Source organism: Coregonus lavaretus, assembly GCF_964263955.1.
Source record: "Coregonus lavaretus genome assembly, chromosome: 3".
NCBI classification, from domain to species: Eukaryota; Metazoa; Chordata; class Actinopteri; order Salmoniformes; family Salmonidae; genus Coregonus; species Coregonus lavaretus.
Genome location: NC_139990.1, coordinates 41177860 through 41204784, shown reverse-complemented (window position 1 = coordinate 41204784; position 26925 = coordinate 41177860). Strand labels below are relative to the sequence as shown.

Below are 26925 nucleotides of genomic sequence, written 5' to 3'. Positions count from 1 at the left end.
ATCTACAGGTATAGACAGACACAGTCTGACTGGTGTATCTAGAGGTTGGTAGAGATAAACACAGTCTGGCGTATCTAGAGGTATAGATAGACACAGTCTGGCTGGTGTATCCAGACGTTGGTTTAGATAGACACAGTCTGGCTGGTCTATCTAGAGGTTGAGATAGACACAGTCTGGCTGGTGTATCCAGAGGTTGAGATAGACACAGTCTGGCTGGTGTATCTATAGGTTGGTAGATATAGACACAGTCTGGCTGGTGTATCTAGAGGTATAGATAGACAGAGTCTGACTGGTGTATCTACAGGTATAGATAGACACAGTCTGACTGGTGTATCATGAGGTTGGTATAGATAGACACAGTCTGGCTGGTGTATCCAGAGGTTGAGATAGACACAGTCTGGCTGGTGTATCTAGAGGTTGGTAGAGATAGACACAGTCTGGCTGGTGTATCGAGAGGTATAGATAGACACAGTCTGGCTGGTGTATCTAGAGGTTGGTAAAGATAGACACAGTCTGGCAGGTGTATCTAGAGGTATAGATAAACACAGTCTGGCTGGTATATTTAGAGGTTTACATAGACACAGTCTGGCTGGTGTATCTAGAGGTATAGATAGACACAGTCTGGCTGGTGTATCTAGAGGTATAGATAGACACAGTCTGGCTGGTGTACCTACAGGTAGAGATAGACACAGTCTGGCTGGTGTATCTAGAGGTTGGTAGAGATAGACACAGTCTGGTTGGTTTATCGAGAGGTATAGATAGACACAGTCTGGCTGGTGTATCTAGAGGTTGGTAAAGATAGACACAGTCTGGCAGGTGTATCTAGAGGTATAGATAAACACAGTCTGGCTGGTATATTTAGAGGTTTACATAGACACAGTCTGGCTGGTGTATCTAGAGGTATAGATAGACACAGTCTGGCTGGTGTATCTAGAGGTATAGATAGACACAGTCTGGCTGGTGTATCTACAGGTATAGATAGACACAGTCTGGCTGGTGTATCTAGAGGTTGAGATAGACACAGTCTGGCTGGTGTATCTAGAGGTTGGTAGATATAGACACAGTCTGGCTGGTGTATCTAGAGGTATAGATAGACACAGTCTGGCTGGTGTATCTAGAGGTATAGATAGACACAGTCTGGCTGGTGTATCTACAGGTATAGACAGACACAGTCTGACTGGTGTATCTAGAGGTTGGTAGAGATAAACACAGTCTGGCGTATCTAGAGGTATAGATAGACACAGTCTGGCTGGTGTATCTAGACGTTGGTTTAGATAGACACAGTCTGGCTGGTCTATCTAGAGGTTGAGATAGACACAGTCTGGCTGGTGTATCCAGAGGTTGAGATAGACACAGTCTGGCTGGTGTATCTATAGGTTGGTAGATATAGACACAGTCTGGATGGTGTATCTAGAGGTATAGATAGACAGAGTCTGACTTGTGTATCTACAGGTATAGATAGACACAGTCTGACTGGTGTATCATGAGGTTGGTATAGATAGACACAGCCTGGGTGGTGTATCATGAGGTTGGTATAGATAGACACAGTCTGGCTGGTGTATCTAGAGGTATAGATAGACACAGTCTGGCTAGTGTATCTAGAGGTTTAGATAGACACAGTCTGGCTGGTGTATCTAGAGGTATAGATAGACACAGTCTGGCTGGTGTATCTAGAGGTTGGAATAGATAGACACAGTCTGGCTGGTGTATCTAGAGGTATAGATAGACACAGTCTGGCTGGTGTATCTAGAGGTTGGTAGATATATACACAGTCTGGCTGGTGTATCTAGAGGTATAGATAGACACAGTCTGGCTGGTGTATCTATAGGTTGGTAGATATAGACACAGTCTGGCTGGTGTATCTAGAGGTATAGATAGACAGAGTCTGACTGGTGTATCTACAGGTATAGATAGACACAGTCTGACTGGTGTATCATGAGGTTGGTATAGATAGACACAGTCTGGCTGGTGTATCATGAGGTTGGTATAGATAGACACAGTCTGGCTGGTGTATCTAGTGGTTGGTAGAGATAGACACAGTCTGGCTGTTGTATCTAGAGGTATAGATAGACACAGTCTGGCTGGTGTATCTAGTGGTTGGTAGAGATAGACACAGTCTGGCTGTTGTATCTAGAGGTATAGATAGACACAGTCTGGCTGGTGTATCTAGAGGTATAGATAGACACAGTCTGGCTGGTGTATCTAGAGGTATAGATAGACACAGTCTGGCTGGTGTATCTAGAGTTTGAGATAGACACAGTCTGGCTGGTGTATCTAGAGGTTGGTAGATATAGACACAGTCTGGCTGGTGTATCTAGAGGTATAGATAGACACAGTCTGGGAGGTGTATCTAGAGGTATAGATAAACACAGTCTGGCTGGTGTATCTAGAGGTTTACATAGACACAGTCTGGCTGGTGTATCTAGAGGTATAGATAGACACAGTCTGGCTGGTCTATCTAGAGGTTGGTAGAGATAGACACAGTCTGGCTGGTGTATCGAGAGGTATAGATAGACACAGTCTGGCTGGTGTATCTAGAGGTTGGTAAAGATAGACACACTCTGGCAGGTGTATCTAGAGGTATAGATAAACACAGTCTGGCTGGTATATTTTGAGGTTTACCTAGACACAGTCTGGCTGGTGTATCTAGAGGTATAGATAGACACAGTCTGGCTGGTGTATCTAGAGGTATAGATAGACACAGTCTGGCTGGTGTATCTAGAGGTATAGATAGACACAGTCTGGCTAGTGTATCTAGAGGTTTAGATAGACACAGTCTAGCTGGTGTATCTAGAGGTATAGATAGACACAGTCTGGCTGGTGTATCTAGAGGTTGGTATAGATAGACACAGTCTGGCTGGTGTATCTAGAGGTATAGATAGACACAGTCTGGCTGGTGTATCTAGAGGTTGGTAGATATATACACAGTCTGGCTGGTGTATCTAGAGGTATAGATAGACACAGTCCGGCTGGTGTATCTACAGGTATAGATAGACACAGTCTGACTGGTGTATCTAGTGGTTGGTAGAGATAGACACAGTCTGGCTGTTGTATCTAGAGGTATAGATAGACACAGTCTGGCTGGTGTATCTAGAGGTATAGATAGACACAGTCTGGCTGGTGTATCTAGAGGTATAGATAGACACAGTCTGGCTGGTGTATCTAGAGTTTGAGATAGACACAGTCTGGCTGGTGTATCTAGAGGTTGGTAGATATAGACACAGTCTGGCTGGTGTATCTAGAGGTATAGATAGACACAGTCTGGGAGGTGTATCTAGAGGTATAGATAAACACAGTCTGGCTGGTGTATCTAGAGGTTTACATAGACACAGTCTGGCTGGTGTATCTAGAGGTATAGATAGACACAGTCTGGCTGGTGTATCTAGAGGTATAGATAGACACAGTCTGGCTGGTGTATCTAGAGGTATAGATAGACAGAGTCTGGCTGGTGTATCTACAGGTATAGATAGACACAGTCTGGCTGGTGTATCTAGAGGTTGAGATAGACACAGTCTGGCTGGTGTATCTAGAGGTTGGTAGATATAGACACAGTCTGGCTGGTGTATCTAGAGGTATAGATAGACACAGTCTGGCTGGTGTATCTAGAGGTATAGATAGACACAGTCTGGCTGGTGTATCTACAGGTATAGACAGACACAGTCTGACTGGTGTATCTAGAGGTTGGTAGAGATAAACACAGTCTGGCGTATCTAGAGGTATAGATAGACACAGTCTGGCTGGTGTATCTAGACGTTGGTTTAGATAGACACAGTCTGGCTGGTCTATCTAGAGGTTGAGATAGACACAGTCTGGCTGGTGTATCCAGAGGTTGAGATAGACACAGTCTGGCTGGTGTATCTATAGGTTGGTAGATATAGACACAGTCTGGCTGGTGTATCTAGAGGTATAGATAGACAGAGTCTGACTTGTGTATCTACAGGTATAGATAGACACAGTCTGACTGGTGTATCATGAGGTTGGTATAGATAGACACAGTCTGGGTGGTGTATCATGAGGTTGGTATAGATAGACACAGTCTGGCTGGTGTATCTAGAGGTATAGATAGACACAGTCTGGCTAGTGTATCTAGAGGTTTAGATAGACACAGTCTGGCTGGTGTATCTAGAGGTATAGATAGACACAGTCTGGCTGGTGTATCTAGAGGTTGGTATAGATAGACACAGTCTGGCTGGTGTATCTAGAGGTATAGATAGACACAGTCTGGCTGGTGTATCTAGAGGTTGGTAGATATATACACAGTCTGGCTGGTGTATCTAGAGGTATAGATAGACACAGTCTGGCTGGTGTATCTACAGGTATAGATAGACACAGTCTGACTGGTGTATCTAGTGGTTGGTAGAGATAGACACAGTCTGGCTGTTGTATCTAGAGGTATAGATAGACACAGTCTGGCAGGTGTATCTAGAGGTATAGATAGACACAGTCTGGCTGGTGTATCTAGAGGTATAGATAGACACAGTCTGGCTGGTGTATCTAGAGTTTGAGATAGACACAGTCTGGCTGGTGTATCTAGAGGTTGGTAGATATAGACACAGTCTGGCTGGTGTATCTAGAGGTATAGATAGACACAGTCTGGGAGGTGTATCTAGAGGTATAGATAAACACAGTCTGGCTGGTGTATCTAGAGGTTTACATAGACACAGTCTGGCTGGTGTATCTAGAGGTATAGATAGACACAGTCTGGCTGGTGTATCTAGAGGTTGGTAGAGATAGACACAGTCTGGCTGGTGTATCGAGAGGTATAGATAGACACAGTCTGGCTGGTGTATCTAGAGGTTGGTAAAGATAGACACAGTCTGGCAGGTGTATCTAGAGGTATAGATAAACACAGTCTGGCTGGTATATTTAGAGGTTTACCTAGACACAGTCGGGCTGGTGTATCTAGAGGTATAGATAGACACAGTCTGGCTGGTGTATCTAGAGGTATAGATAGACAGAGTCTGGCTGGTGTACCTACAGGTAGAGATAGACACAGTCTGGCTGGTGTATCTAGAGGTTGGTAGAGATAGACACAGTCTGGCTGGTGTATCTAGAGGTTGGTAAAGATAGACACAGTCTGGCAGGTGTATCTAGAGGTATAGATAAACACAGTCTGGCTGGTATATTTAGAGGTTTACATAGACACAGTCTGGCTGGTGTATCTAGAGGTATAGATAGACACAGTCTGGCTGGTGTATCTAGAGGTATAGATAGACACAGTCTGGCTGGTGTATCTACAGGTAGAGATAGACACAGTCTGGCTGGTGTATCTAGAGGTAAAAATAGACACAGTCTGGCTGGTGTATCTAGAGGTATAGATAGACACAGTCTGGGAGGTGTATCTAGAGGTATAGATAAAAACAGTCTGGCTGGTGTATCTAGAGGTTTACATAGACACAGTCTGGCTGGTGTATCTAGAGGTATAGATAGACACAGTCTGGCTGGTGTATCTACAGGTAGAGATAGACACAGTCTGGCTGGTGTATCTAGAGGTTGGTTTAGATAGACACAGTCTGGCTGGTGTATTTAGACGTTGGTTTAGATAGACACAGTCTGGCTGGTGTATCTAGAGGTATAGATAGACACAGTCTGGCTGGTGTACCTACAGGTAGAGATAGACACAGTCTGGCTGGTGTATCTAGAGGTTGGTAGAGATAGACACAGTCTGGCAGGTGTATCTAGAGGTATAGATAAACACAGTCTGGCTGGTGTATCTAGAGGTTTACATAGACACAGTCTGGCTGGTGTATCTAGAGGTATAGATAGACACAGTCTGGCTGGTGTACCTACAGGTAGAGATAGACACAGTCTGGCTGGTGTATCTAGAGGTTGGTAGAGATAGACACAGTCTGGCTGGTGTATCGAGAGGTATAGATAGATACAGTCTGGCTGGTGTATCTAGACGTTGGTTTAGATAGACACAGTCTGGCTGGTGTATCTACAGGTAGAGATAGACACAGTCTGGCTGGTGTATCTAGAGGTTGGTAAAGATAGACACAGTCTGGCAGGTGTATCTAGAGGTATAGATAAACACAGTCTGGCTGGTATATTTAGAGGTTTACATAGACACAGTCTGGCTGGTGTATCTAGAGGTATAGGTAGACACAGTCTGGCTGGTGTATCTAGAGGTATAGATAGACACAGTCTGGCTGGTGTATCTACAGGTAGAGATAGACACAGTCTGGCTGGTGTATCTAGAGGTATAGATAGAAACAGTCTGGCTGGTGTATCTAGAGGTTGAGATAGACACAGTCTGGGAGGTGTATCTAGAGGTATAGATAAAAACAGTCTGGCTGGTGTATCTAGAGGTTTACATAGACACAGTCTGGCTGGTGTATCTAGAGGTATAGATAGACACAGTCTGGCTGGTGTATCTAGAGGTATAGATAAAAACAGTCTGGCTGGTGTATCTAGAGGTTTACATAGACACAGTCTGGCTGGTGTATCTACAGGTAGAGATAGACACAGTCTGGCTGGTGTATCTAGAGGTTGGTAGAGATAGAAACAGTCTGGCAGGTGTATCTAGAGGTATAGATAAACACAGTCTGGCTGGTATATTTAGAGGTTTACATAGACACAGTCTGGCTGGTGTATCTAGAGGTATAGATAGACACAGTCTGGCTGGTGTATCTAGAGGTATAGATAGACACAGTCTGGCTGGTGTATCTACAGGTAGAGATAGACACAGTCTGTCTGGTGTATCTAGAGGTTGGTAGAGATAGACACAGTCTGGCTGGTGTATCTAGAGGTATAGATAGACACAGTCTAGCTGGTGTATCTAGACGTTGGTTTAGATAGACACAGTCTGGCTGGTGTATCTAGAGGTATAGATAGACACAGTCTGGCTGGTGTATCTAGAGGTAGAGATAGACACAGTCTGGCTGGTGTATCTAGAGGTTGGTATAGATAGACACAGTCTGGCTGGTGTATTTAGACGTTGGTATAGATAGACACAGTCTGGCTGGTGTATCTAGAGGTATAGATAGACAGTCTGGCTGGAGAATATAGACGTTGGCTTAGATAGACACAGTCTGGCTGGTGTATCTAGAGGTATAGATAGACACAGTCTGGCTGGTGTATCTACAGGTAGAGATAGACACAGTCTGGCTGGTGTATCTAGAGGTTGGTAGAGATAGACACAGTCTGGCAGGTGTATCTAGAGGTATAGATAAACACAGTCTGGCTGGTGTATCTAGAGGTTTACATAGACACAGTCTGGCTGGTGTATCTAGAGGTTTAGATAGACACAGTCTGGCTGGTGTATCTAGAGGTATAGATAGACACAGTCTGGCTGGTGTACCTACAGGTAGAGATAGACACAGTCTGGCTGGTGTATCTAGAGGTTGGTAGAGATAGACACAGTCTGGCTGGTGTATCGAGAGGTATAGATAGACACAGTCCGGCTGGTGTATTTAGAGGTTGGTATAGATAGACACAGTCTGGCTGGAGTATCTAGAGCTTGGTATAGATAGACACAGTCTGGCTGGTGTATTTAGAGGTTGGTATAGATAGACACAGGCTGGATGGTGTATCTTGAGGTATAGATAGACACAGCCTGGCTGGTGTATCTAGAGGTAGAGATAGACACAGTCTGGCTGTTGTATCTAGAGGTTGAGATTGACACAGTCTGGCTTGTGTATCTAGAGGTTGAGAAAAACACAGTCTGGCTGGTGTATCTAGAGGTTGAGATAGACACAGTCTTGCTGGTGTATCTAGAGGTTGGTAGAGATAGACACAGTCTGGCTGGTGAATCTAGAGGTATACAAAGACACAGTCTGGCTGGTGTATCTAGAGGTATAGATAGACACAGTTTGGCTGGTGTATCTGGAGGTATAGATAGACACAGTCTGGCTGGTTATCTAGAGGTCGGTATATATAGACACAGTCAGGCTGGTGTATCTAGAGGTATAGATAGACACAGTCTGGCTGGTGTATCTAGAGGTTGGTAGAGATAGACACAGTCTGGCTGGTGTATCTACAGGTATATATAGACACATTCTGGCTGGTGTATCTACAGGTAGAGATAGACACAGTCTGGCTGGTGTATCTAGAGGTATAGATAGACACAGTCTGTCTGGTGTATCTAGAGGTATAGATAGACACAGCCTAGCTGGTGTATCTAGAGTTATAGATAGACACAGTCTGGCTGGTGTATCTACAGGTAGAGATAGACACAGTCTGGCTGGTGTATCTAGAGGTTGGTAGAGATAGACACAGTCTGGCAGGTGTATCTAGAGGTATAGATAAACACAGTCTGGCTGGTGTATCTAGAGGTTTACATAGACACAGTCTGGCTGGTGTATCTAGAGGTATAGATAGACACAGTCTGGCTGGTGTACCTACAGGTAGAGATAGACACAGTCTGGCTGGTGTATCTAGAGGTTGGTAGAGATAGACACAGTCTGGCTGGTGTATCGAGAGGTATAGATAGATACAGTCTGGCTGGTGTATCTAGACGTTGGTTTAGATAGACACAGTCTGGCTGGTGTATCTACAGGTAGAGATAGACACAGTCTGGCTGGTGTATCTAGAGGTTGGTAAAGATAGACACAGTCTGGCAGGTGTATCTAGAGGTATAGATAAACACAGTCTGGCTGGTATATTTAGAGGTTTACATAGACACAGTCTGGCTGGTGTATCTAGAGGTATAGGTAGACACAGTCTGGCTGGTGTATCTAGAGGTATAGATAGACACAGTCTGGCTGGTGTATCTACAGGTAGAGATAGACACAGTCTGGCTGGTGTATCTAGAGGTATAGATAGAAACAGTCTGGCTGGTGTATCTAGAGGTTGAGATAGACACAGTCTGGGAGGTGTATCTAGAGGTATAGATAAAAACAGTCTGGCTGGTGTATCTAGAGGTTTACATAGACACAGTCTGGCTGGTGTATCTAGAGGTATAGATAGACACAGTCTGGCTGGTGTATCTAGAGGTATAGATAAAAACAGTCTGGCTGGTGTATCTAGAGGTTTACATAGACACAGTCTGGCTGGTGTATCTACAGGTAGAGATAGACACAGTCTGGCTGGTGTATCTAGAGGTTGGTAGAGATAGACACAGTCTGGCAGGTGTATCTAGAGGTATAGATAAACACAGTCTGGCTGGTATATTTAGAGGTTTACATAGACACAGTCTGGCTGGTGTATCTAGAGGTATAGATAGACACAGTCTGGCTGGTGTATCTAGAGGTATAGATAGACACAGTCTGGCTGGTGTATCTACAGGTAGAGATAGACACAGTCTGTCTGGTGTATCTAGAGGTTGGTAGAGATAGACACAGTCTGGCTGGTGTATCTAGAGGTATAGATAGACACAGTCTAGCTGGTGTATCTAGACGTTGGTTTAGATAGACACAGTCTGGCTGGTGTATCTAGAGGTATAGATAGACACAGTCTGGCTGGTGTATCTAGAGGTAGAGATAGACACAGTCTGGCTGGTGTATCTAGAGGTTGGTATAGATAGACACAGTCTGGCTGGTGTATTTAGACGTTGGTATAGATAGACACAGTCTGGCTGGTGTATCTAGAGGTATAGATAGACAGTCTGGCTGGAGAATATAGACGTTGGCTTAGATAGACACAGTCTGGCTGGTGTATCTAGAGGTATAGATAGACACAGTCTGGCTGGTGTATCTACAGGTAGAGATAGACACAGTCTGGCTGGTGTATCTAGAGGTTGGTAGAGATAGACACAGTCTGGCAGGTGTATCTAGAGGTATAGATAAACACAGTCTGGCTGGTGTATCTAGAGGTTTACATAGACACAGTCTGGCTGGTGTATCTAGAGGTTTAGATAGACACAGTCTGGCTGGTGTATCTAGAGGTATAGATAGACACAGTCTGGCTGGTGTACCTACAGGTAGAGATAGACACAGTCTGGCTGGTGTATCTAGAGGTTGGTAGAGATAGACACAGTCTGGCTGGTGTATCGAGAGGTATAGATAGACACAGTCCGGCTGGTGTATTTAGAGGTTGGTATAGATAGACACAGTCTGGCTGGAGTATCTAGAGCTTGGTATAGATAGACACAGTCTGGCTGGTGTATTTAGAGGTTGGTATAGATAGACACAGGCTGGATGGTGTATCTTGAGGTATAGATAGACACAGCCTGGCTGGTGTATCTAGAGGTAGAGATAGACACAGTCTGGCTGTTGTATCTAGAGGTTGAGATTGACACAGTCTGGCTTGTGTATCTAGAGGTTGAGAAAAACACAGTCTGGCTGGTGTATCTAGAGGTTGAGATAGACACAGTCTTGCTGGTGTATCTAGAGGTTGGTAGAGATAGACACAGTCTGGCTGGTGAATCTAGAGGTATACAAAGACACAGTCTGGCTGGTGTATCTAGAGGTATAGATAGACACAGTTTGGCTGGTGTATCTGGAGGTATAGATAGACACAGTCTGGCTGGTTATCTAGAGGTCGGTATATATAGACACAGTCAGGCTGGTGTATCTAGAGGTATAGATAGACACAGTCTGGCTGGTGTATCTAGAGGTTGGTAGAGATAGACACAGTCTGGCTGGTGTATCTACAGGTATATATAGACACATTCTGGCTGGTGTATCTACAGGTAGAGATAGACACAGTCTGGCTGGTGTATCTAGAGGTATAGATAGACACAGTCTGTCTGGTGTATCTAGAGGTATAGATAGACACAGCCTAGCTGGTGTATCTAGAGTTATAGATAGACACAGTCTGGCTGGTGTATCTACAGGTAGAGATAGACACAGTCTGGCTGGTGTATCTAGAGGTTGGTAGAGATAGACACAGTCTGGCAGGTGTATCTAGAGGTATAGATAAACACAGTCTGGCTGGTGTATCTAGAGGTTTACATAGACACAGTCTGGCTGGTGTATCTAGAGGTATAGATAGACACAGTCTGGCTGGTGTACCTACAGGTAGAGATAGACACAGTCTGGCTGGTGTATCTAGAGGTTGGTAGAGATAGACACAGTCTGGCTGGTGTATCGAGAGGTATAGATAGATACAGTCTGGCTGGTGTATCTAGACGTTGGTTTAGATAGACACAGTCTGGCTGGTGTATCTACAGGTAGAGATAGACACAGTCTGGCTGGTGTATCTAGAGGTTGGTAAAGATAGACACAGTCTGGCAGGTGTATCTAGAGGTATAGATAAACACAGTCTGGCTGGTATATTTAGAGGTTTACATAGACACAGTCTGGCTGGTGTATCTAGAGGTATAGGTAGACACAGTCTGGCTGGTGTATCTAGAGGTATAGATAGACACAGTCTGGCTGGTGTATCTACAGGTAGAGATAGACACAGTCTGGCTGGTGTATCTAGAGGTATAGATAGAAACAGTCTGGCTGGTGTATCTAGAGGTTGAGATAGACACAGTCTGGGAGGTGTATCTAGAGGTATAGATAAAAACAGTCTGGCTGGTGTATCTAGAGGTTTACATAGACACAGTCTGGCTGGTGTATCTAGAGGTATAGATAGACACAGTCTGGCTGGTGTATCTAGAGGTATAGATAAAAACAGTCTGGCTGGTGTATCTAGAGGTTTACATAGACACAGTCTGGCTGGTGTATCTACAGGTAGAGATAGACACAGTCTGGCTGGTGTATCTAGAGGTTGGTAGAGATAGACACAGTCTGGCAGGTGTATCTAGAGGTATAGATAAACACAGTCTGGCTGGTATATTTAGAGGTTTACATAGACACAGTCTGGCTGGTGTATCTAGAGGTATAGATAGACACAGTCTGGCTGGTGTATCTAGAGGTATAGATAGACACAGTCTGGCTGGTGTATCTACAGGTAGAGATAGACACAGTCTGTCTGGTGTATCTAGAGGTTGGTAGAGATAGACACAGTCTGGCTGGTGTATCTAGAGGTATAGATAGACACAGTCTAGCTAGTGTATCTAGACGTTGGTTTAGATAGACACAGTCTGGCTGGTGTATCTAGAGGTATAGATAGACACAGTCTGGCTGGTGTATCTAGAGGTAGAGATAGACACAGTCTGGCTGGTGTATCTAGAGGTTGGTATAGATAGACACAGTCTGGCTGGTGTATTTAGATGTTGGTATAGATAGACACAGTCTGGCTGGTGTATCTAGAGGTATAGATAGACAGTCTGGCTGGAGAATATAGACGTTGGCTTAGATAGACACAGTCTGGCTGGTGTATCTAGAGGTATAGATAGACACAGTCTGGCTGGTGTATCTACAGGTAGAGATAGACACAGTCTGGCTGGTGTATCTAGAGGTTGGTAGAGATAGACACAGTCTGGCAGGTGTATCTAGAGGTATAGATAAACACAGTCTGGCTGGTGTATCTAGAGGTTTACATAGACACAGTCTGGCTGGTGTATCTAGAGGTTTAGATAGACACAGTCTGGCTGGTGTATCTAGAGGTATAGATAGACACAGTCTGGCTGGTGTACCTACAGGTAGAGATAGACACAGTCTGCCTGGTGTATCTAGAGGTTGGTAGAGATAGACACAGTCTGGCTGGTGTATCGAGAGGTATAGATAGACACAGTCCGGCTGGTGTATTTAGAGGTTGGTATAGATAGACACAGTCTGGCTGGAGTATCTAGAGCTTGGTATAGATAGACACAGTCTGGCTGGTGTATTTAGAGGTTGGTATAGATAGACACAGGCTGGATGGTGTATCTTGAGGTATAGATAGACACAGCCTGGCTGGTGTATCTAGAGGTAGAGATAGACACAGTCTGGCAGTTGTATCTAGAGGTTGAGATTGACACAGTCTGGCTTGTGTATCTAGAGGTTGAGAAAAACACAGTCTGGCTGGTGTATCTAGAGGTTGAGATAGACACAGTCTTGCTGGTGTATCTAGAGGTTGGTAGAGATAGACACAGTCTGGCTGGTGAATCTAGAGGTATACAAAGACACAGTCTGGCTGGTGTATCTAGAGGTATAGATAGACACAGTTTGGCTGGTGTATCTGGAGGTATAGATAGACACAGTCTGGCTGGTTATCTAGAGGTCGGTATATATAGACACAGTCAGGCTGGTGTATCTAGAGGTATAGATAGACACAGTCTGGCTGGTGTATCTAGAGGTTGGTAGAGATAGACACAGTCTGGCTGGTGTATCTACAGGTATATATAGACACATTCTGGCTGGTGTATCTACAGGTAGAGATAGACACAGTCTGGCTGGTGTATCTAGAGGTATAGATAGACACAGTCTGTCTGGTGTATCTAGAGGTATAGATAGACACAGCCTAGCTGGTGTATCTAGAGTTATAGATAGACACAGTCTGGCTGGTGTATCTACAGGTAGAGATAGATAGACACAGTCTGGCTGGTGTATCTAGAGGTTGGTATAGATAGACACAGTCTGGCTGGTGTATTTAGAGGTTGGTATAGATAGACACAGTCTGGCTGGTGTATCTAGAGGTATAGATAGACACAGTCTGGCTGGTGTATCTAGAAGTATAGATAGACACAGTCTGGCTGGTGTATCTAGAGGTTGAGATAGACACAGTCTGGCTGGTGAATCTAGAGGTTGGTAGAGATAGACACAGTCTGGCTGGTGTATCTAGAGGTTGGTAGATATAGACACAGTCTGGCTGGTGTATCTAGAGGTATAGATAGACACAGTCTGGCTGGTGTATCTAGAGGTATAGATAGACACAGTCTGGCTGGTGTATCTAGAGGTTGGTAGAGATAGACACAGTCTGGCTGGTGTATCTAGAGTTTGGTAGAGATAGACTGGAGAGGCATATGGAGTTGGATGCTTTCTGTTTGCAGTAGTAAATATAACATATTGAAGGCAAAGTACAGTGGGGAAAAAAAGTATTTAGTCAGTCACCAATTGTGCAAGTTCTCCCACTTAAAAAGATGAGAGAGGCCTGTAATTTTCATCATAGGTACACGTCAAGTATGACAGACAAAAGGAGGAAAAAAATTCCAGAAAATCACATTGTAGGACTTTTAATGAATTTATTTGCAAATTATGGTGGAAAATAAGTATTTGGTCAATAATAAAAGTTTCTCAATACTTTGTTATATACCCTTTGTTGGCAATGACACAGGTCAAATGTTTTCTGTAAGTCTTCAGAAGGTTTTCACACACTGTTGCTGGTATTTTGGCCCATTGTAGACCTGGTGCAGGTCTACAATTTTGTTTCTGGTGTCCTTTGACAGCTCTTTGGTCTTGGCCATAGTGGAGTTTGGAGTGTAACCGTTTGAGGTTGTGGACAGGTGTCTTTTATACTGATAACAAGTTCAAACAGGTGCCATTAATACAGGTAACGAGTGGAGGACAGAGGAGCCTCTTAAAGAAGAAGTTACAGGTCTGTGAGAGACAGAAATCTTGCTTGTTTGTAGGTGACCAAATACTTATTTTCCACCATAATTTGCAAATAAATTCATAAAAAATCCTACAATGTGATTTTCTGGATTTTTTTTTCTCAATTTGTCTGTCATAGTTGACGTGTACCTATGATGAAAATGACAGGCCTCTCTCATCTTTATAAGTGGGAGAACTTGCACAATTGGTGGCTGACTAAATACTTTTTTTCCCCACTGTATGCATTTTCTCTCTATTTACATAAGTACAGTACTTTCGGTGTGAGTAAGGTGAGGTGGATAGATTGACAGACGTCAACAAATCATCATAACAAAAAACCCAATTCAATGCTCTGTCTTGTTCTTCATTGTAGGCCACTCATAGTATTAGTGAGTGCATGGGTGCTGGTTGACACGTGTTACCTGAAAGGAAGCCTTACAAGGTTACTGCAGTTTGCAACCAGTGTGGTGTTGAAACACACAGCTTTGGCTTTGGACCTATGAAGGTGCGGGTGGAGAGATTACAGTAATCACACCCACTCAGACCCTAACTGACAATCCAATTCAAGACAATTTAATACAGTTCCTTTTCTATATAAATCCCCCATACTCCCAGTATCCAGTGATTTCTACAGTATAATTTCTCTACTCCCACTAGCCAGGCAGGCAGGCCAGCAGTCTTGCCTCGCCTCGCCTCCTCTCCTCTCTCTCCCAGCCTGACACCCTTCCCTTCCCCCAAAGAGAGGAGAGGAGGGAGCTTAGGCTCTAGCCTCCCCCTGCTGGGTTTTTACTGGGCCACTGCCTTCATACGCCTCCCTCGCTGTAATCAGCTGAGCTGAAGGGGGCTACAGCAGGGTAGGTGTAAGACAGCAGCACTAACTTCTACTATCAGGTTAGCTAATAAGGTGACTAATTGTATGGTTCTTAGAAGGATTAGACTACAGAATGGAGAGGGAATATTTCAAGGTTTTAGTCCTAAAATGACTATATTGGCTCTATTCCAATATACATACTAGCATACCACTTAATATGAAGCAATGTATTGGAGTGTACATTCTAGTTAGGATGCTAGGATGCTAGAACTCAACACAACCTGTAAGTGCGTGGTTAGTATAGTACTGCATCGCAGTGCTAGCTGTGCCACTAGAGATCCTGGTTCGAATCCAGGCTCTTTCGTAGCCGGCCGTGACCGGGAGACCCATGGGGTGGCGCACAATTGGTCCAGCGTCGTCCAGGGTAGGGGAGGGAATGGCCGGCAGGGATGTTGGTAGAGCATGGCGTTTGCAACGCCAGGGTTGTGGGTTCGATTCCCACGGGGGGCCAGTATAAAAAATATATTATAATAATAATAATAATAATAATAATAATATCCCATTTAGCAGACGCTTTTATCCAAAGCGACTTACAGTCATGTGTGCATAAATTGTTTTGTGTATGGGTGGTCCCGGGGATCGAACCCACTACCCTGGCGTTACAAGCGCCGTGCTCTACCAGCTGAGCTACAATAATGTATGCACTCACTAACTGTAAGTCGCTCTGGATAAGAGCGTCTGCTAAATGACTAAAATTTTAATGTATTAAATAGCAGGTTAGAAACTGAGAGAGAGTGTTGTGTTCACAGACAGGGCCTGGGCCTGTATTCACAGTCTCAGAGTAGGAGTGCTGATCTAGGATCAGGTCACCCACTGTCCATGTAATCTTATTAATTATGATCTAAAAGGTCAAACTGATCCTATATCAGCGCTCCTACTCTGAGACTCTTAAACGTGAATACAGGCCCAGCCTGTCTGCTGTGTTGGATGTCTCATCCTGCATGTTGCCAGCATGCAGCCAGTCAGCCCATCCCCCATACACTGACACGATGTGCTGTCTGGGGAAGGGGGAGGGGAGGCACTGTCTGGGAGACAGACATGGAGCTAGGAAGTGAATACATGCTGTCTGCTGAATATCATAACCCTTGTAATACCACTATAATATCACCTCCCATGCATTATAAGGAGACATTTGTTTGTTGATAGATAGGCTAGATATTCATACTATGGACTGATGTTATAGAGACCAAATAAAAGGTACCTCTATTTCTGATACAGTATGTCTGTGAGCGTGCATGAAGTGTCTTTGGTCTCCCATGTTATCACTCACTCACCATATAAACCATCATATACATCATAGAGAACCACAGCCTGCCAATTGACCTTGCAGCCTAAACTGTTTAGCCTTACTCGGACTAGTGGACAGTACACCATTTTTACTACCTTAAGGAGCGCTTCTGATGTACCTAATAGCTTTTGTATACATTATTTGTACTTTGAGTGTACAGTAATGTACCCCTGTTGTCATGGTTTAAAGCAGCATTTCTATACATGTACAACAGGTTGGCGGGCTATGTTTCTGTTCAGTACAGTATAACAATGATTGTATACTGTAAACACCAAGTGTACATTAAAGTTGTGTTTTCATTAAATTAGCACAAGTAAACATCTATAGATCAGACAGAATGAGTCGACAGAGAGGAGGGGTATGTTTCAGTTCCAGCTGATTTTTATTTCCTTCTTGAAAAAGTTATGTACAGAATTATCAACAATCTGACAGGCAGTGAATTGACACGATTGGCTGGCATGAGTTTTCCCCCCTCAAAACTTTTGTTATGGCATGACTAGACAAAACAATATTCTACACAGCATATTGCACAGAATGGGATGAAAATAAAGTTAATATATTTAAAACTGTATATATAAAAAATCCTGAACAACCACCTTAAACGCAAGTAAAGATGTATAAAGAGATCAGTTCTAGTGCCTGTCATGGTATAGCTTAACAACACATAAACACACAATCTTTTTGCTTATGATACAGTCAAATGTACAAAGATGTTTTCACGTTTTCCTAATTTTCTTATATTTTTTAAAAACACAACAGCTATAACCTGAATCTGAAATACAAATGCTATTCACCATGCCATAAGATACTAAAACAATTAGCTAGAGTTAGCCAACAAGTAGAAAATATTACATATTCAAATACAATGAGAAACGCAGTAGGCCTACATAATTGTTGTTGCGGAACTCAAATCCGCAATTTGAATACGCTTTTTATGATTTTATTTTCTTCCATCCAGTGGTTTACACCGAATGTCGATATAAAAAAAACGCGGGAAAAAATGGTTAATTTAAAGCTACAATCTTTCTTTACTAGGCAAGATTCTAAAACGAAATGCAGAAGTGCGGCTGCTCAAAATACTTGGTGTGTTGAAGCACATGTTCACAGGGGTATTGAAAAATGTGATACTGTGTCTTTAAGAAGCCTGCAGATTGATACTGTAAACATGGACAGGAGGCCGATTCATGAGATAACCGGCCACCTGGATCTTTAAAATTAGGAAATCCAAACAGCGATATACACCGATTGACACCCCCTTGATATATATCTGTACAAAAATACACTGACAAAATAATCAAACGTTTCCTCTCTTTAAGTGTCAAAAGTCTACATTTAAATATAAAAAATCAAAAGTGAAGTCTAGCCCTTCTTTCGGTGAAGGAAACAGACGGTGAGGGAAAACATCATGATAAGACCAGTACAAGAAAACAACTAAAATAATTAAGTCGAAAATGTTTTGGCCAGTATATAAATACATCATATAAAAATGTAATCTGAATAAATGAACAAAAGAAAATTCGAGGATGAAAAAAAAAAAATCGGTGACATTTTCTCTATACATAACATCTGAAAAACATAAAATAATTTTGGTCCTGAATCGTAGAGAAGTGTATAAAGTTCAGCACAGATTGGAGTTGCGTTTGAATCCTGAAGTTAATAATTAAATTAGCTGGTGATTTTTTTTTGTTCCTTTTAGGTAGAAAGGAATCAAACATAGCGCCATCTATCCATTTAAATAACCCTAACACTAGTTTCAACTGTTCGGCAGTCTTACATACATCTCAGTAAAAGAGAGGACAGGTAACATCATGCGTTTATCTTTTAAAAAAGGTTTGACTTTTAGGTCAACTACCCACCTGGTTCATAAATCCATCTGCCTCGATTTCAAAAAACTGTCCCGACAGCCAGCCTATATCTGTACCTCTGTAAGTCTTATGAAGTTCACTTGGCGATCATAAAAAGTTTCTCAAATGTCCCTTTTAAGTAACTAACATTGATTAAAATATAGCTGACCTAAGCCCGCCCTCATCATATTCGTGCAAATCAATCACAGTTTTCCAGTTCTGATCGAGTGTTTCTTTCAATAGGACCTCGATCACTCCTACTCAGGGCGCAACAATATCTTCCTCTTCCCCTCCAGTCGAGGCAATACTTCAGCTTCTGCTTACTTGTAGCCATGTCTCATAATAAGTCGACAGTTGATCCTTGAAATAAAAAGCAAGTTATTATCTCGCTTTGTTCAACAGTTAGCGCTTGGGGCTTGACGTCTCTTTCTCGGCGGGAGGAACACTTTGTAGGTTACGGTATGACACAAAATCACTTTACCGGAATCCCTTTTTTGCTCAGTATAGTTAGACAACAACATTTCCTGCTTGTGGTTCTCTCGTTCTCTATTTCTCTTGCTCAATACGTGAACACCAAATTAGAAATGGTCGACTCTAGCCAGTCTCCTGAAATCATCTCGCTCACCTCTGGGGTGCAGTAGTCGGGAAACTCAAAGTGAGAACCGGAACCCGACTCGAAATTAAAATCCAAGTCTCTGTCCAAAACCGAGGACCCAAAGCTTCCCAGCGACATGCTGTCAAAACCAGGGCTAGGGTTAATGTCCAGTAGATCATCCTCAAACTCCTCGTCCGATGAAGAGGATTGGGAGGAGGACGAGGAGTGAGAAGCGGAGGGAGTAGGGGACGACGCCCGCATGCTGGTGTAGTCTTCCGAGGCGCTGGAGGGAGACTCGCCGCCCTCCCTGCTGCTGGCTGCGGCGTCCTCGTACAGGCTGAGGGGTTCGCTGGATTCCGCGGAGCTGCTGAGCGTAGGGCTGGCGGGCACCGCTGCTGAAGACGGGCTCACACTGTGGCTCAGGCTGCCGCCCCCGAACACATAAACCCGCTTCTTCTTGTCCGGTATTTGTTTGGCAGCAGAAACAGACTTGGATTTGTAAAGAGAATGGTGATCTGTGCCGATAACTTGTTCTGGGTATGATGGTGTTTTGGTGCTGTTCCCAAAAACTATTTTATGAGGTTTGCTGGATGATTTTGAGCCACTCTTTTTAGAAGATGGTTTCATGCTGGTGTTACAGTTGCTACCGTTGATCTTTCCCTCCTTCTCGCCCGGTTTGGAGCTGCTGGACTTTACCTTCTTTCTGGGCCGGTACTTGTAGTCCGGGTAGTCCGCCATGTGCTTGAGTCTGAGCCGCTCCGCCTCTCGTATGAAGGGGATCTTGTCGCAGTCTTTCAGCAGCTTCCAGCGTTTGCCCAGTCTCTTGGATATCTCCGCGTTATGCATGTCCGGCGACTGCTCCATAATTTTACGCCTTTCAATCTGTGACCACACCATGAAAGCGTTCATCGGCCGCTTGATGTGACCCGTGGGTGTTTTGCACCAAGCGGGGTTCAGTTTACTATCCCCCGCGGAAGAAGCCGTGGAGCCGGGGCTCGGGGAGGAAGCCATGTCCAGATCCATAGCTCCGGAATCGGACGACTCTCCCGCGAACACCGCCTCGGAGCTCTCCACGTTACTTGTCTTCTGTACCATGGTTATGAGAGGGCGCCTGCTTGCTCTCCAGTTCAGTTCCACACCGTAGGTTTATTTAAAAAAGAAAAGTCAGTTGTTGTTTTTTACAGTTCTAGCTGGCTGTGTGAATAGAAGTCAGTCCTGAGATGTGCCGAACCGGAGCCACAGGACTCTGTAGGTAGCCGTTAAAAATGCTGGATGTGTTAAAAGTAATTTTTCGAGTCTCTGTATTATGATACAGAACTGACCGTGTAAAACTGTCCGTTTCCACTCTTTCCTCCTCCGACAATGCTTTATGTAGCCTAAGCTTTTCAACCCTAGCAGTCGTGTAGGACTTAAACTTGTGCGGTGTAAGCAGCTGAAAACAAACTGAGTGTCTGTGTGAGCGCACTGACACTGAAAATGTTCCAAGTTTCTGAAGTAAGGTAACTATTTTTCTGCATAGCTTTTCTTTCCGAGCACCATGCGGGAAGAAGCTTGTTTCACTAGAACTAGGGTCCGCCTTCCATCTGCGCTCTCTGTAACTTTCAGCAGCCTCTAATTTCTCCCGGTGCAGTTTTATCCTTTTCCAAAGATATAATGGCGATACAATTCAGCCAATCCAAGGCTGTCTCTACCCTGCCTAGTGCCAAAACCACGCCCAGTTTCTTCTCATTGGTCCAAAAAGGAATCTAATAATAATCAGCGCGTGCAATGAGGAGCTTTATGTCTGACCTCATTCCAGTATACACGAAAAACTTCGTTTTAAAGAGACATACTTACGTTATAGACTTTTTCTACCCCAGCCAGCCATACATATATCATTACGTTATTGCTGTATGTATGGGAACCAGTCTAATGCGATGTATCATATGGAATCATATCATTCAGAGTAGTATAGGCCTACTGCTGCATAAGGGGAGGCATGGAACAACTTGTTAACCTTGTTTGGACTATAATGATCTATTATGATATAGGGCTAATGGTTGAGAGAATATATGAATAGGCTCTAGCAAATATTTATGTATGAGTTATGATACTAATTTATGATATGATAATAACATATCATAGTTTACCCTGCTATAATACAGAGGTGTAATATGATGTTTATAACAAGAGTCATTTGTATTTAATGATATACATATATTTTTATAACCCCACAGGTTCGTCAGGTTGATAACAATAATAAACAAGGCATAATACGTCATTCAACAGTTCAGCGAGTCTAATTTATTTCCAGCGGGAGCGCATTCAGCGCAAGCTCGGCTCGCAAACACGGAAATGTCTAGACACATGCATGAGGACTCCTCAGCAGGCTCCACTTTCACCAGGCTGACTCCGAGAAAAGGGCGGAGCCGAGGACGAGACGGGCGGTCCTTTGTCACGTTACGCACGCCCCGCGCTCGCTGCTGTAGCGCGCAGAGAGGAGAGAGGAGAAAGGAGAGAGGTCGAGGCAGTAAAGGTACAAACATGCAAGCTGAGACTACACAGAACACTTAGTTTTTTAGATAAAAATGGCCAACGTAGACCGGAGAGCGTAGTAATAAGACACACTTGAGAGAAAGCGCTTTTACGCATGGTATGAGCACTTTTGCGCGTGCACATTGAGTGGAACAAAACACAACATTTCATGAACACACAATATTCTGAGTTCTCACATTTACTCCTAGAATAGAAAGATATTATAATGACTTGAAACATCACCTCCAGTAGCCTATGTTGCAAATGTTTTGATATTACACTGGTATTACGCACACGGTGAATATCACAAAACAGTCAAATTCACTTCTGATGAACAGCGATGCGTGTTGTGTGTGTCACTAGATGGCAGAGCGGAGCTAAATGACAGAGTTAGCTCCTATGAAAGGATTTAGACACAGCTCCGCTCCAGACCTTGCATATGTGGGAGGGCGAATTACATAATGTTACTCAGTCAGACACTCAGCCATTCAATCGAACATTGTTTTGCTGCACAGTCAGTAACTACTGCGAGTGTTTGTAATTCTGATCACCATTCCGACTCAGCCAAGGGCCAATCAAGTGAAATTCATTCAGGTATTACAGGTAGGCTTTCAACCTCAGCATGCTGAAATGTTCTTTACAGGTAGTTTATCAACCTCAGCATGCTGTGCTGTTCTTTACAGGTAGGCTATCAACCTCAGCATGCTGAGCTGTTCTTTACAGGTAGGCTATCAACCTCAGCATGCTGAGCTGTTCTTTACAGGTAGGCTATCAACCTCAGCATGCTATGCTGTTCTTTACAGGTAGGCTATCAACCTCAGCATGCTATGCTGTTCTTTACAGGTAGGCTATCAACCTCAGCATGCTGAGCTGTTCTTTACAGGTAGGCTATCAACCTCAGCATGCTGAGCTGTTCTTTACAGGTAGGCCTAGTACACACATACACTAGCGCCCACCAAGTGAATGAAGCGTTACAGGTGAAGAAAAAAAAAAGTATGCGATTATAATAGTTAAACTCAGTAGTAGCCTTAGACATAGATGCATGTCACTGAGCACAATTATGCTTAATATGGCCAGATATCTATCTGCATCCAAGTAAAGCGAGTTAAAGCACCTGTAATTGCGCTCCAATTTGTGTGTTCATTGAGCATGACTGGAATATAAATGGAGTGGCAACTCATAAACCAAAGAGCTCGACGCTTACCCATAGAAATATAATCTATAGAATTTAGAAAGGGCTTGAAACCTCGAACCCTGGCAATTTGACTGTTAAACTCATAGGTAGCCTGCACTTGTAAATATACACTGTTCTATAGATATTATTTCTATGCGCTAACCCGGCCTCCAAACCACGAAACCTAACACATTTTCTGCTCTTAATACAACATAATAACACTAATAGATGGAGACAGTGAAGACGAGGTCGGACTAGGGCTACAGCCCAGCACCTGCCTGAGGGGGTGTCGGGTTTTCTATCCACACCTTGACCAGATGGCTTGTGGCCGCGTTGTTCCATTCACCATCAGAGGGAATGAAAATACTATTACGATTTGTTGTGTTTCTCTTGAAAAGCCGGGACCCTGTTTCAATAGTTTACCAGTGTTACGAGCAGATTTTTAAATGTTAATTGCTAATGGTGTGTCTTTGAGCACACATTGGGTGGTGGGTGGGTGGAGTGTCGTGGATAAATCCTCTCTTTTTAAAGTGTGTGTGTGTGTGCGTATGCGATAGAGAGAGAAAGAGAGAGCGTCAATGCACGCGTCCGTGCGTGTGTATTTGAATAGAAATCTTCAAAGCATTCAAACTTTCTTTTACAACTTTTGTTAATGTGTGCGCAGCTGCCACGCGAGTGCTTAGAATGGGTCGCGTGCCAGTCTAATCGCAACAGGTGTTCTGCGCAGCGAGCTACTCCCTCTTCTCGGATTCTCTGTTCTCGAAACTGTCAGTCCACTCGTCCAACAATAAATCTGAAGGTTTCCAAAGTCTTTAGCAACATTACATGTAGTCAAAGCAATGACAGTATATGAACATTGACTTATTCACCACTTTTCTCTTTAATATTTATGATTTAATAGTCAATTATTTCATTTATTAGCCTACTTTTAAAAAATCTTGACCATTAATATTTTAAAAAATGTGTATTAATCTTAAATGTTTTATTAATCCTGACCAGTGTAGCCCGGATTCAATAACATACTCTTCACCTGCCTTGAATTCGTTTAGGTTTGACCACATTCATTTGTAACATTTATGTGTACAATACACTAAGAAAAGTTCAGCTCGGCATGTGCAGCCAATCAGCCGACGTCACTTCACGTATTGATGACATATGCATGGCCTGTGTAGCCATATGATTCGCCAGAAACATGCTTGATGATTTCTGATATGTTATCTATATCACCAGATGGTTATATTGGATGGAATGCCGCTGCTCATTTTGTGCAAGTCTCCACCCATATAGAGACCTCTGTCATGATGAGCATTGATTGGAATATGACGTCCTATCCTGAAACGTATAGGGACTTAACAAACATTCATACATTGTATTGATGTATTTGGGATACAAAACAATGAATTATATAGGCCTATACCCGCGGATGTCAAGTTAGGATTCGCCCCAGACAGTATAGAAAACATTCTTACATTTTGTTTAAAAAACTGTGCACTTTTTATCACTTACATTTTCATTGAAACCATTACGAAACCATTACTCTTAATGCTTTACAACTCTGTATTATTCATTGCAAAGGGACAGATGGTAGCCTACATTCACCACAGCATATATGAAATGTATTGATTCATATGCATGTTTAAACAGGTGTTCCAGATGAGCCTTATCTTATCCAGGTAGCAGCTGCCAGGCAGCAGAGCTCCGTTAATGATTCCCAGTGTTAACTCTTACTGTATAGCCCATTGACAAGAGCTCATTGTTAGTGTCAAACTCTGATTTCTGAAGTTCAGCTGAGTTAGTTTGAACATCTGCCCGTTTCAAGGTTGTAGGTTACAGGGCTACACCAACCCACCTGAGATAGGGTTAGGGGTGTTGTCATACACACAGAGATTAGATCAAGTTGTCAGAGTATAAACATAAGATATATGAGTAAATTCGAGGACATTGTTGCTTACTTAGAAATAAATAAACAATTAAGACTCACTCTGTCTCCTAATACTGCAAACAAAAAGGGACCTTTATAAGCCTATATCTAACCCGGATAAATACAAAATGTTCACTTTCAAAAATCCTCATCCTTACTCCAACCTGTTTGAGGGATGTTTAGTTCCACTGTGGAACATTTTAACATGAGTCATACGCCTCATGTGGTACATCCATATTGAACAGTGGGACTGAAGTTGCCTTCAGTGTACAGTCACAATGACACCCTGTGAGACATGTCATGTCTGGGTCATGGTGTCGTGGCCAGGGAAATCAGAAGTGCATACATGAGCACTGAGAGGTGACCACAGTTTTCAGCTGTTTCTGTGTGTGTGTGTGTATGTGTCACTCTGTCACCAGTACAGAGAAGCATACATAAGCAGTGAGAAGTGACTGCCTTGGGACCACCATGTCACCTGTGTCGCCTGGTCTGACAGCAGAGAAGCATCACAGAGCCCGCTGTCCTCCCTGAGGCCCGTATGTCTGCAGCCTCCAGGATGGGGGCTGAGAGCTGGGGGCTGGGGCCACAGACCAGGCAGAGACAAGAGCAGAGACCCTGTCGTCCCAGAGGTCCACTGCCTCCTAGCTAGGGCTAGGAGACCGTAGACTGTCACTTTAATGACAAGGTGCTCCCTCTCAGGGACTTGAGGTCCACTGCCTCCTGGATGGGGGCTGAGGGCTCAGACCACAGACCAGACAATAGCAGGGACACCCTGTCGTTGCCCAGGAGCATCGGGCTTAAGGCTGAGCGCACAGGGCTGACACCACAGACCAGAGCTGACACAGAAGGGGGTTGTGACATAGGTCCCAAGATGCTCCCTCTCAGGTGCTTGATGGTCCTAGTCAATATCAAGGTTGAGAGGGCATTGATTAAGAGACCAGTGTGGGGGGTATAGGTAACAAGGTGAGGGGCCTGAGATGATGGGGTAATGGTTAGATGACGGGGTAATGGTTAGAATGATAGGGTAAGGGTTAGATGATAGGGTAAGGGTTAGATGACGGGGTAAGGGTTAGATGATAGGGTAAGGGTTAGATGATGGGGTAAGGGTTAGATGACGGGGTAAGGGTTAGATGATAGGGTAAGGGTTAGATGATAGGGTAAGGGTTAGATGACGGGGTAAGGGTTAGATGATAGGGTAAGGGTTAGATGACGGGGTAATGGTTAGAATGATAGGGTAAGGGTTAGATGATAGGGTAAGGGTTAGATGACGGGGTAATGGTTAGAATGATAGGGTAAGGGTTAGATGATAGGGTAAGGGTTAGATGATAGGGTAAGGGTTAGATGACGGGGTAATGGTTAGAATGATAGGGTAAGGGTTAGATGATAGGGTAACGGTTAGAATGATAGGGAAGGAGTTAGATGATAGGGTAAGGGTTAGATGACAGGGTAAGGGTTAGATGATAGGGTAAGGGTTAGATGATGGATAGTCTAAAGGTGGAGTGAGGTGCTTTTGTCTTTTAAATATTAAAGAACTTGAGAATAAAATATCAAGTTGGTTATTATACTTTTGACTTTACTGTAGAAGTCAGTTGAGATGGCCTTTTTCTATCACTTATATATCTCAAATGAATTGACTCCACAGGTTCTAATTTTGTTCATGGAGGTGAAAACGTCCACATTTATCTTTCAAAGATTGGTGTTAGGTGAACAGCTTTCAGGCGTCGCCAATCTTCGAGCATGATGGATTGCAATGACGCTAGAGAATTCCTTCCTTGTACTGTATATGTGAAAGGCAAAAGTACATTGGATCCAATTTATCCATCGAGCTGACAAACTGCTGCCACACCAATTACAGGCTAACAGCAGTCTGTTCTCACACCTGTCAGACAGGAGAGCGTTGAGTAAGAAAGAGGCGAGAGATGTGAACAAGTGTTTGTGATTGTAAAGGGGGGGGGATTGATGGGATGGGAGTTTTGCGATTTTAACACTTTCTCAAATGTTCATCAGGTGAACAAATTCTGTGCTTTCTTGATGCTGTAGTGTACATTGTTACAAGTATTGTGTAAGATTACGTGTTTCATATGTGACAGAAGGTACAAAGACTAAATCCATTAGAAACATAATTACATTATAATTACATCAAAGACAGTTGAAATTAAACAATAAAGAAGGCATTAAGCCAGAGTAAATGAATGTGGTTAGTCAGCCTGCTCTCTCTCTCTCTCTCTCTCTCTCTCTCTCTCTCTCTCTCTCTCTCTCTCTCTCTCTCTCTCTCTCTCTCTCTCTCTCTCTCTCTCTCTCTCTCTCTCTCTCTCTCTCTCTCTCTCTCTCTCTCTCTCTCTCTCTCTCTCTCTCTCTCTCTCTATCATACATCTGCTGGTGCTCCTACTTTTTTATTGCTCTGACACCAGTCTTATTCCCCACCCTATATGATAA

General features: G+C 43.5%; 1 protein-coding gene across 1 annotated transcript; it reads right to left on the bottom strand.

Moving 5' to 3' along the window:
* Positions 1–16800: 16800 nt before the first annotated feature.
* LOC311126987 (transcription factor SOX-4-like) lies at positions 16801–20462 on the bottom strand. Its single transcript, XM_084158717.1, has one exon. It carries the CDS (start codon positions 19973–19975, stop codon positions 18845–18847), a length of 1131 nt encoding a protein of 376 aa, XP_084014843.1. The 5' UTR covers positions 19976–20462; the 3' UTR covers positions 16801–18844.
* Between the last annotated feature and the right edge of the window lie 6463 nt (positions 20463–26925).

Coding starts and splice junctions, on each gene's coding strand:
- LOC311126987 (XM_084158717.1), bottom strand. CDS start 19,975: ATGGTACAGAAGACAAGTAACGTGGAGAGCTCCGAGGCGGTGTTCGCG.